At 37.0% G+C, this 13,127-nt stretch overlaps 1 protein-coding gene across 1 annotated transcript in view; it reads right to left on the minus strand.

The window, feature by feature from the left end:
- The window catches only part of EYS (eyes shut homolog), an 856,207-nt gene that overhangs the window by 138,069 nt on the left and 705,011 nt on the right, over window positions 1-13,127 (minus strand). The window contains exon 37 of the mRNA XM_040553008.1: window positions 11,443-11,596. Within this exon, the coding sequence (XP_040408942.1) occupies window positions 11,443-11,596 (154 nt within the window). The remainder of the gene's footprint in view (window positions 1-11,442; window positions 11,597-13,127) is intronic.

Consider the following 13,127-nt stretch of genomic DNA (forward strand, 5'->3'; position numbering starts at 1 on the left):
GACTGTTTGGTTGGGGGAAGAAAATAGCATGAAAAAGATTGAGATAAAAGGTCAAGATAAAGACAGGGAGATCACTTGTCAATTAGCATCACAGGCAAAACAGATTTGACTTCTGGAAAATTAGTTTAATTTACTGCCAGTTAAAATAGATTTGGGTTCTGAGAAACGAAGTCAAAAATTAAAACTCCTTCTCCCTATTCCCCTCTTCCCAGGCTCACCTGCACTCCTTCATTCCCAAATCCTCTGTCTGCCCACCCTGAGTGCCACAGGAGGGGTGGGGAATGGAGTGCTGCAGTCACAGGATCACAGAACCATTTTTGTGGCTCTATGTTGAGCTCTTTCCAGTATGTCCATGTCTCCCTTGTGTCCCTGTGTACAAGGAGGTTTTGGGGGGGCAGAACTGGCCACAACACTCCAGGTGCGGCCTCACCATCACTGAGTGGAGGGGAAGGATCAGCCCTCCTGACCTGCTGGTGATACTTTGCCTAATGCTGCCAAGAATACTGCTAGCCTTGTCAGCAGCAAGGGCACATTGCTGACTTGCGTTCAACTTGGTGTCCACCAGGATGCTCAGGTCCTTTTCTGCCAAAGGTCCTTTTCTCTTCACAGGTTGCAGGGAAATACCTGCTCCAGTGTGGTCTCCTACACAAGCTGCAGGGGAACCTCTGCTCTAGCACCATGGAGTACTTCCCGCACCCTCTCTCCTTTCTGTTCCCTCCTCCTCTATGTGGCATTTTCTCCCCTTCCTTACAACACATTTCCCAGAGGCACCACCACCTCGGCTGCTGGGCCCAGCCGTGCCCTGCGGTGGGGCCATTGGCCAGCTGGAATGGGCCAGCAAGGGGCAGCCCCGGCCTCTCCTCACAGAGGCCCTGTAGCCCCCACTGCCACTGCTGAAACCTTGCCATCTGCACTCTACACCTTCTTTCTACCAAATGCGTATGCATGTTGCTAAAAGATTAAGCTATTGACATGTGGATGTAAATTTCTTAGCAGAAAAACTAAGTCTCTTATTGAACAGCTTTGCAAGGACAAGATCAAGTGACCACAATGGTCACTTTGTGACCATTTTCATCTGTGACCATTTTCATCTGTGGATAAAAGTGATCATAGATATAACAGTAACTACATAGAAAATAGACCAACAAAGTTAAACAGGGTGGGAGAGCTAGCAGACAAAGTTGAGCAAGCAGAAAAGAAAGTTTCAAATTCATGGTCTAAAGCCGGGTCAGTGTGTGCTTCAAGGAAGAAGCAAAGAATAATGAGGACAGTCAAGGTGTAGGACAGATGAAAAAAAAAGCTTTTCCCACCTGAATTAACTACATCCCAGAAGATAAATTTATCACACAATTGACGTGCTTTAATCAAATGCAGAGAAGTACCTTCCTTCCTCATTATGCTTCTTAAATGAGTTTCTTTCAGACTTTCAGAAAGATGCAGCTCGCTTCTCTCTCTCTCTTACCTAACTAGTAAGGAGGACTATTTAACAAATGTACCTGTAAATTTTACTCAGGTCACTCCATTTGCATCACCAATTGTCATACAGACAGTAAGTAAAAGTAGACCTAAACTGGCTAGTCTTAAAACCGTCAGTTGTGTGATATTGTTTGTTTTTTCTTTGCATATGTGTAAACTATACATTAAATACCAGCCTGAAATTTATTTAGGAAGCAAGAAGTTACCAAAAGTAAGGTTATAGTAATTAAGATTAAATAATAGTAATAAAACATGAAATAACCTTCACTATTTCTTCCTTCCCTTGGCCCCCATCAAAAGAATGATTTCCAATGAAATGTATGAAACAGAGATACCACGTTTGTGAATCTGAAGTCCCGTGATGATTTTGGGTCTGGACTTGGCATAGTGCAAACTACAGATCATATACCAGGACAGCAATTCAACAATTTAAAAAGTCTGTTTAAATACTTAAATTGCCCTCAGAACGGTGGTATATGAGTGCCTCAGGATTATTAAATTTCATCTTTTGAACATCTTTCTGAGGTAGGCAAGTACTAGTCCCATTTGACAGCTGTGCAAACTAAGCAACAAGCTAGGGCTAGCCAGACTGTTTAAAACCTCACGGGAAGTTTGCTGCTGAGATAGGAGCTGACAACCTAGACTAAGAAGAACTGCTCCTTTCTCCTCAGCACAGAGGACAAAATCCAACCAACCCCGCATTAGGCTCATCTGCAAGACTTCATTGCCCACTCTGTTGCTTTGTGGAGACCTGCCCTCTGATTCCTGTACAATTACTAGTGCTCATGAGGTACATCAGAGAGCCAAACTGGCTAGTCAGGAGCTGTATTTTCTTCCCCTTCCACCAGCTACATATGAACCACATACGGTTCTATGATTCTATGATTTTGAAACCTTTACTATCTGTTTCACCCAGCCACAAGATGACTGAAAAGTGAATCACATGGGATCATGTAGCGGAAACTATCTAGAGAAATTTCAACTCTAGAAAAAGAAATCACATAGCAGAACTTGGAAGACAATCTATCATCACATGGGATAAAAAAGGACTACAAAAGAATTGGTATGCCCCATTAAAGCAGTGTCACCTGTAATACATGAAGGGAGGTTTCTAAGGAGCTTAGCAAAATTCTGGAAATTAGTTTAAATGCAGTTTAGAATTTTCATAATACAGTGAACAGAACAGTTATAAACACTTTATCTGTAACATTACTGAAAGGCAAAGCACATAATTTTCAAAGCAAAAGCATCCAGAAAATGGAAGTGGACTATATATACTATTAGAACTTAAATCTTGTATTTTTTCCTGCAGAAATATAGAGATGCTTCCAAATGTGGAATTTTAAAATTATAATACAAAGCCAAATCAGAAAATAAAACGTAATGAAATGTGTATTCATTACGTTTTATAATGTATGCCTTTCTTAATTCTGGTGAATCTACAGCTCAGTCTTTGGAAAAGCTAGTAAATTATGACATAGAGCTTCAGTAAAATTACATAATCTAATAACGGCTATTAGCAACATCTATCATAAAGAAAGTCATAAATAACTGTTGCAATTATCAACAGTAGAATGAAACTGTTTCTTTAATGTGATTATTAATCCTGAGCACATTTTTGAGAAAATGAGATTTCCTCGTTAGTTTTGATTCTGCAAATTATATCAGCTATTATTTATGTCACTTTTGATAAGAGGGAGTGCTAAACAGGAAGGTGTTAGGATGCTCTGAATTATACAATACTTCAATTGTGCTTTTTGTAGTTTATGACATGAAAAACTAACAATCTACTCACATATCTAATTACCAACTTATTTATAAAACGTATAATGATGAAATACTGATCATGTATTAGAGAGTACAATGGTCATTAAACATCTGATCTCGTTCAAACGTGAATATTGATATGACAGAGTTTGCATGTGTCCCTTATTCCATGTATCCTATTCCTTTCAGTATTTCAATTCTAGTATGAAAAAATAGAAAATATACTGTCTTGAACTATTTGGTATTCCTTTACCATCAATAAGTGTTAGCAATGAAATTCAGAGTATGAGGACTATTTCTGAAATCACACAGAATCACACAGAATCGTCTAGGTTGGTAGAGACCTCCAAGATCACCCAGTCCAACCTCTGACCTAACACTAACAAGTCCTCCACTAAACCATATCACTAAGCTCAACATCTAAACGTCTCTTAAAGACCTCCAGGGATGGTGACTCAACCACTTCCCTGGGCAGCCTATTCCAATGCCTAACAACCCTTTCACTTTCTCACTTTTTCACTTTATTCACTTTTTCAACCCGATTTCACTTTATTGTGTTAAGTTGAATATACTTATAAATTTGCTGTAGCAGCATTGGTCATACAAGTGAAGTATGTTACATTCTTAAAAGGGTTAGTAACGAAGATAAAAGTAAGAGCTATCCTTGTTTCTTATAGGGAATAAAGTCACCTGCACCATTTCTCATTCCATCAAGTAAAAGATTCTAGTGAATGATAGCTTAAGGAACAGAGGCTAAATTATGCTGTTTTTTATTTTTATTTCTTTTCATGATACTGAAGGACAGACAAGAATTTAACTACATCAATTTCAAGCTCAAATTCAGAGCACCTTTTTGGGTTAAAAGTCAGCATTTGCCCTCAGACAATTTGATTTATCAAAATGCCAGATTTTCATAAAATTTGATTACACAAAATTACCAACAAAATCTAATTTTTCAAATTCCATGTTCAACAGGAGATTGAAAGTGGCATCATACCAACTGGACGTGAGAATAAGAAATTTATCTAAACTTAAAATAACTTTGTCTCTATTTGCTCAATTATTTTTTGGGGTACTAAACACATTTATCAAATGAGTTCCTTTTGTCATTAAGGCTTACAACATTAGAACCTTGAATTTCCAACTAGAGAATGGCTTGGGTTGGAAGGGACCTTAAAGATCATCTAATTCCAACCTCTCTGCCACGGGCAGGGACACCTCCTACTAGATCAGGTTGCTCAAAGCCCCATCCAGCCTGGCCTTCAACATCTCCAGGGATGGGGCATCCGCAACTTCTCTGGGGCAACCTGTGCCAGTGCCTCACCACCCTCATAGGAAAGAATTTCTTCCTAATATCCTAATTGTTTTAGCTTCTAGACTACACATCCTTGCAGATACTCCAATAACATTTATTACAGCTTCCTAAGTTGCATATAAGAAAACAAAGCAGATATCACTTCTATAGAAAAGGATCTGAGATTTATGGATTTATGAAGGGAAAAATCATGCTTAACCAATCTGATAACCTTCTACAATGAGGTGACTAGCTTTGCGGTTGAGTGGAGTTTATTTGGCTTCGATGGATCATTGATGAAATGCTAAATATCATTGCTATATCAAGGTAAAATATTTGTTTCAAAAAGTGACATACATTTCTAAACACACTGAATGTTGAGTTCAAGCACAAAACTTGAAACTGAAATGAAAACAAAAAGAAAGCTTTTCTACATGAGAATCCATTCTTCTATTTGAGTTATCTCAGCTAGGAGGCCACACAAAATAATTTAAGTGGTTGATCCTAATGTTCCCTCAAATGGTCAATTTTAATTAAGTATACAGGAATTTATATACATCAGTTTGGTGTAATGCACATATTATGGAACTACTTTTGAGACTAATATATGTAAAGTGATTTAATCATGTAAAACTGTAATAGCTAAAAGAGTAGCCTGTCGAGGTGCAAGGAAAATGCTGCATTGATGGAAATGGGATTAAGGGCTTCAGAAAACAAACACTGTATATGCACGAACCTTCCCACCTTACACTGGCAAATACGATGATTTTAGGAAACAGATATACATTACAAACTGAAATGAGCCCACAACTGTTTTTACAAGGGTTGATAAACTGTCATCAACTGTATGCAATTTTAGTGGAAAACCATCTCTTTGAAAGCATTTCTATGTTTTGTCACACTGTGATTTATGCTGAGTTACCATGATTTATGTTTTCTGTAGAAAATGCAGTAAATATAAATATGTATAGTTAATTAGGCATTCCTTCTGAAACTAATTCCAAGCTTATTATAATCTGTTAGACATTTTACAGCATGTACAGTTTTATGCATTTAACACAACATCCACATGGATAAGAATCATGTTTGCGCTGACTCAAAATTTATAATTAGAAAATTACAATATGTAAGATATTCCATTTCAAAACTGTATCTAAGTGTGTTTTCTTTATCAGTTTATAAATTCATATGGCCAATGATTCTTACACCTCTCCCAGACTGCTTTCACTGTTAATGTTCAAAGAATTTTGGAACAATTTTTGGTGTGATAAGATGATGGCAACATTGCATCAAGTTGATCCAAGCTATCTAATAAAACACCTTCCCATTCCTCATTCTTCACATAACAATGTTGGAAGTATTAGCTATTACTAATGGCTAATTAATATTATCTATTACTATTATTATTAGGAAGGTGTACCTGAAGACAGCAAAACGCTGTATATGCTACACTATATACTAATTCAGATCAAAGCCACTTTAGGAAGAGCAGCTCAGTTGTTTCCAACTTATCGAAAAAACAAATTCCTGTAATCCTAGTTAACTGGTAATGTTGGACACAATGGTAAACCATCAGAAAATTAATCATTATTTATTTTACTGATTTAATATATTTTTTCAGTAATACAGAGCAGAGCATCTGGCATCTTTAAATACTAATGAAATGATGACTTAAAAGTATACGCTGAGAACATATATCTCTCTCGAATGATGAAATGAAGCAGGTAAACTCCATGACTCAAAACAAGTTGAGTGATCATACGGATAATGGTTTACATATTTTTATAGAAACAATTGCATTTTAAGAAGGCATATGTAATAAAAAAGTTGTTAGATCAGTTCAAACAATAGTCTCCTGCATAAAATGAGGGAGTGGAGGTAAAACATGGAAACTAATAATATAATCACGTGTCTTGCATTCAGTACGTTATGTCTTGCCAAAGTTTCCATGTGGAGGTACAAAACCATGTTTAGAACTTTCACAATTCAGAAGGTGCCTTCTGCTTTTGAAGCATGAAAGACCAAATAAACTTCAGCAGTTTCTGTACAACTACATGGTCCAGGCTAGAGTTTGTCACACAACAATAACTGAATAATTTATTTAACAAATTTTGCTTTAATGGATTGCCACGGGTGACCTCAGCCATGAATAAATGCTTGTATCCACACCACAAGTACTAATTTTAGTGTGACACAAAACTGGAAACAACTACATTCAATATATTCACTTGTAAGATTTATGAAAATTTACTGTACATAATACAACAATAAAGCTCTGTGGAGATAGTCACTATACTCATTAAATCCCATAGAAAAATTTTGGCAATGCTGCAGGTAGGATACAACAGAATAATACTATATTATACAGGCAAGATTTTAGTTAATGCTTGTGTAGAGTCTTCCAAACAGAAAAGAATTTGGTGTCCTTCTTCAAGCATGTGGTCACGCCTAGGGCATGGACAATCTAAAGGAAGGAAGTATATCTAAAAAATTGTCATTCAGAAAAGTATAAGATGTCCAAAAAAATCAGTATTCTTACTCCAATTGCTAAAATTCATCTCACTCTATCTAGAAAAATCAAAGTCATAGTGACTTGATAATCTCAATCTCTTGTTTGTTAAAGATACTTTCCTTCAATCAATGAATTAAAGAAACACCATCTGGCCACCATGACAGCCATATCACTTTAACCACAAATTATGTACACCAGATTTTGCAACAGGCAAACATATTTCAAAACCTGCATATGGAACGAAATGTTGTCAAACTAATGTTCTTTGAATATTTGTAGAGAACAAAACCATAAAGGCAATCTAAACAACACATCAGATATGTGTTCACAGACTTAACAGAAAAGATCAATACAATCCCAATTACGAAGTCACAAAAAAATAAACCCAAACAAAACACCCATTTTCAAGAACAGGCATCAACTCATTCTAAAATCAACAGAAATGGAAACAACAAATAAAACAGGACTGGAACAGGTCTCTAGTTTCTTTAGGCAAGGCAGAAGAAATAAGCAGTCAGAGTTTTATTGGTTGTTTCCATAAAGCTGTCATTTCACAAGGACCGTAAATAAAATGACTGAATATTTAAAACTCTTTTAATCTTCATCAGGTTTCAAAGAGATGACCATAATCTAAGGGAACTAAACATATAGTTAATCTAAGAGAAAGCAATAGCTGTGAACTCTGGGGATATCTTAGCTTCCTATTAATTGTGTATTTAGAAACAAAAAGTGAAAAAGATGGAAACCTTCTTCTATAGAGGTTATCGGGAGTTATGCTGTTTATCCCACTGGAACCGTAGTTATATCCAGAACTGGAATATCTGTCAAATATGACCTTATAGAATAATTCAAAGTCAAATTTAACAGAAATATCGTTTTCCGCATGGAGTATTTTCAAACAGTAACAAAGAGTTATTTATGCCAGCCTTTGTCTCTTCTTTTCCTGCATTATAGGGAAAAAAAATCATTCATTTTGCAGGTAAAATGTACAGATAGAGTTATCTATCTTCAACAGCCACTAAGAGAACACAAATCAACAGTTTTGTCATGCATTCATATTTTATAGCCAATGATACAAGATCCTGGGGAGGCACAAATGCCTTGTCAAGTTTGCTTTTTCCTTTGGCAGAGGTTAAGGATGATTGCTGAAGGATTACAATTTTATTGCTGTTTGGTGAAGGATATACTGCTCTCTCTACATTTTAGAAGGACTCACAAGAATAATCACTAGTCATTTTGAAGGCCATGCCCATAAACTCAGATGCATATAAATCCCTGCCACTCACAGTCTACAATCATGCATTTCACGTTATTTAGTATGCCACTGTTTTAAAGATAGCAGAATAAATTCCAGTAAACAAAGGTAATGTGTAAATTGAACTGACATTACCTTTTAGTGTAACAACATGAAGAGTGAATCCATAAATATATATGCTAATTTTAGGGTAAAAAATAAGGAAATAAATTTATTTTTCAGTGTCAACTTGAATTCTATAACTTGAATCAATCTTTTCAATGACATATAGCTTCATTTGTTGCTAAGATGTTGTTAGAGTTTTAAAGCTATACAGCATTTAAATGTTTTAATTTTATCAATCAGGGACAAGGCTACCTCAGCTAATACACTGCAGGCAATCAGTTGACCAATGTCTCACAAAAGATTAGTCTCTGAGATTAAAAAGAACAACAAACTTAGAATAATTTTTGAACTGTATTTTTTTATCAAGTATCTTCTATGAGAAAAACGTTATCTGCTTGCTCATGGGAACAAGAAGGAATAAAGCTTTCTTTGCAAGTTTAATATACATCTACAGTTTATATAAAAATCTTAAAACACATTAATACACTGTCAGTTAAGAAGTAATGGGGTTTGAGTATGCTATATGACTTTGCTTCATTAATACTAGGCATTAATAAAGAATAAAAAACAAGAAAAAAATAGTTTAAAATGGAGTGGAAGACTAATGCGTAGACTGGCAGCTGAGAGGAAATGTAAGATGGACAGTTTCTTAAATGGTAGATCCTTTCATCCCTACATGTGCTGAAAAGAGGTTTCCTATTTATATTCAAACAAGTTTTTGTTATAAGCGAATATGGTAAGGCTTAACGTGTGAGCATAAAAACTAACAAAAAAATTCCAAACGATCACTTAGCATACAAATACACCAATGCCAATATACTCCTAGCAATCTACTCTATATAATGAGGTCATCAAAACTTCTAGTATGAGCAACATTCCAGAATTTTGCAATATTTACTTAAAACAGAAGTATCACCAAAGACAAACATAAAAATCTTCAGATGATGCTTTTACTTGGTAGTAAGAAGGCAATTTTCTACTACTTGGTAGTAAGAAGGCAATTTTGAGAACACCACTATACACGTTTCAAGGAAATTTTTGCCGTCTCCTTCACATATGATCCTTTAACAGCAAAAATGTTCCTAGCTAGAACTACCTTTAATTTAAATAATTTGCATTATGAGTTCCCTCGTATCACAAATGCTTACGGTTCAGGTGCAGCAATTTAACTATACGACAAAGTAAAATAATATCGGAATGACGGTAACTTAAAATTTTAATGGACATGAGAATTCTCAAATATTTTTGAAGTGAACATTACACACTTTACCATTATTTTGTTGTCACTATTATAAACGTAACATAAAATTTATATTATTTCATTCTTACCTCTGTCCTAACTTGCACATATGAAATCCCTTGAGTGGAAAAGAGTTAATCCATTACCAGGACATAACAATATATTTTCCAAAATTATAAATTAACCTTCCTGTGAACTAGTGTGTGTGCTAGATGAAAAATAACAGTACTGGTCAGCCACCATTGCAAACTGCTAACAGTGCAATTGCATATGTAGATATGACATTGTAGATACGATACTGCACTGCGATATGTTAGCATGCCTAATTTTAATTTCTCATCTTAAAATTAAGCAGTAATTCAGTTCTATACTTAGCATCAGAAATACGATCACAAGTCTAATTTATTAAATTAGTAAATTAATGAATTTAGAATAGAATAGAATAGAATAGAATTGAATAGAATAGAATAGAATAGATTTCAGTTGGAAGGGATCTAAACAGATCATTGAGTCCAACTGTCAGACTACGTCAGGGCTGACCCAAAGTTAAAACATTATAATAATTATCCAAATGCCTCTTAAATACGGACAGGCATGGATTCTCAACCACCTCTCTAGGAAGCCTGTTCCAGTAATACACTACCCACTCAGAAAATAAGACTTTCCTAATGTCTAGTCTAAACTGCCCCTGTTGCAGCTTCAAGCTATTCTCATGCATTCTGTCACTAGATAGCTGTGACAAAAGATGAGCACCTTTCTCTCCACTTCCACTCATGAATTTGTAGAGGGCAATGAGGTCACTCCTCAATTTACTTTTTTTCCAGGTTTAACAAGCCCAGTGTCCTCAGCTGTCCTGACAGGACATGCCTTCCAGCCCTTTAAACAGCTTTGTTGCCTTCATCCGGACACATTCAATTATCTGAAAGTCCTTTCTAAATTGTGGAGCCCAGAACTGCACACAATATTATTCAAGGTGAGGACACACCAATACTAAATACAGTGGGAGAATCACCTCTTTTGATGGGCTGGCTATGCTGTGCTTAATGCACCCCAAAATGCAGTTTGCTTTCTTGGCTGCCAGTGCACACTGCTGGCTCGTGTCGAGTCTGCTGTTGACCAGTACTCACAAATCCCTTTCTGCTGAGCTGCTCTGCAGCCCCTCATCTCCCAGACTGTACTCGTGTCTGGCATTACTCCATCCAAATGCAGAGTCTGGCATTTGATCTAGTAAAATTTCATGCCACTGCTGATGGCCCACTCTTCTAATCTATCTATATCCCTCTGCAAATCCTCTTGTTCCTCATAGGGGTCCACGGCATCTCTCAGCTTAGTATCATCAGCAAATTTACTAAGCATGGATTCAACTCTTGCACCCAGAACATTGACAAAAAATATTGAACAGAATTGGCCCCGAGATTGAGCTTTGGGCAATACCACTATTGACTGGCTGCCAGACACTCCTATGTGGGTTATCTTATCATAGAATGATATCAAATTAATGGGATAGGACTTTACGTTTGTGAACCCATGTTAGCTCATACTTTATGAGCTCCTATTTTTAACATCCAACAATACATTTTTCTTAAAAAGACTGAACTAATCTATGTGAAAAAAAAGGTATCTTAAATCAAGAACACTACCTTATGAAAAAGATTTCCAAACATGCACACAATTACGCATTCCAGTATTTTTTTTCTTACTGTCAAAAAAAAAAAAGAAAAAGCAAAATTCCTCTGTTTTGGTCGACATATATGACTAAATCTCTTTAGTGTAGCGCAGTATTAAGTTCTTACCTTATTGTGATAGGGATGAGTATACCCTTGCTAATGGATTGATTGAGAGATACAGTCAGAATGTTCTGAGAGTTTCCACAGCTGAATCGAACTGCTGGTCTCCCTTCCACAAGATACAAGTGAAGAAATTGCTCCCCAGAATTCTTTTCACTAGCTTTGAAAACAAAAATAGAGACAGTCATGTTTCTGAAAGCACAGGACCTTTTGAAAAGGTTCAACGCTACTGAGAAGTTACCACTAGTCTTAATGCCTGTGTCTTCCTTTCATAGAATTAAAGAATCATAGAATCATCTAGGTTGGAAAAGGAAGGCCTTCAAGATCACCAAGTCCAACCATCAACCTTTAGTGACACGTCCACAAGTCTCTTGAATGCCTCAAGGAATGTGGAATCCATCACTGCCCTGGGCAGCCTGTTCCAATGCTTGATCACCCTCTCCATAAAGAAACTATTCCTAATGTCCCATCTAAACCTCCCCTGCTGCAACTTAAGACCATTTCCTTGCATACTATCACTTGTCACCTGAGAAAAGAGATTGACACCCTCCTTGGTGCAAGCCCCATTCAGCTAGTTGTAGTCAGCAATGAGGTCTCCCCTTAATCACTTCTTCTCTAGACTGGACAACCCCAGTTCCATCAGCCATTACTCATAACTCTTGTTTTCTGCTTCCTTCACCAGCTTCATTGTTTTTCTCTACACACACTCAAGCAACTCAACATTTCTTCTTCTAGTGAGGGTCCCAAAACCAAACAAAATATTCAAGATGCAGTCTCACGAGTACCGCATACAAGGGGGCAATCCCTTCCCCAGTCCTGCTGGTCACACCATTTCTGACAAAGGCCAGGATGCCACTGGCCTTCTTGCCCACCTGGGCACACTGATGGCTCATGCTCAGCCAGCTGCCAACCAGCACCCCCCAGGTCCTTGCCTGATGGGCAATTTTCCAGCCACTCTTCCCCAAGCCTGTAACACTGCACGGGGTTGTAACAACCCAAGTGCAGGACCTGGCACTTAGCCTTGTTGGGTATCCTGTGACTGGACTCAGCCCATCAATCCAGCCTCTCCAGATCCCTCTGCAAAGCCTTCCTACACTCAAGCAGATCTAGAGCCCTGCCTAACTTGTTGTCTGCAAACTTACGGAGGGTGCACTCGATTCCCTCAACCAGATCACAGACAAAAATGTTAAATAAACATGGCTCCAGTACCAAGCCCTGGGGAACACCACTGGTGACTGGCTGCCAAAACTTCATTCACTGTGGCTCCTTGAGCCTGGCCATCCAGCCTGTTCTTCCTCCATTGAACTGTACACCTGTCCAAGCCATCAGCAGGCACTTTCTCCAGCATCAAACACTTTATTAAAATTCAAGTAAACAAAATCCACAGTCTTTCTCTCACATACTAAATGGATTGTCTTGTCATAGAAGGAGATCAATTCATTTACCCGACTCTTGCTTCAGTGACTGTGAGAATATGATTAAACTTTGTGTCAACAGGTCATAACAAATCAAAGAAAATAATATCAAGACAAAATTTACTTACATATCACTATAATTACATAAGCCCTACAGAGATCTTTAATGGAAGGTGAGCTTTTCTGTTTATCCGGCAGTATCATTAAAGTGACAAGGACAATGGTAAAATCAAATAATAAAATATTAGAATATTATGATTTACAATTTCATTCAGT

This window comes from Cygnus olor, chromosome 3 (assembly GCF_009769625.2).
Source record: "Cygnus olor isolate bCygOlo1 chromosome 3, bCygOlo1.pri.v2, whole genome shotgun sequence".
Lineage (NCBI taxonomy): Eukaryota > Metazoa > Chordata > Aves > Anseriformes > Anatidae > Cygnus > Cygnus olor.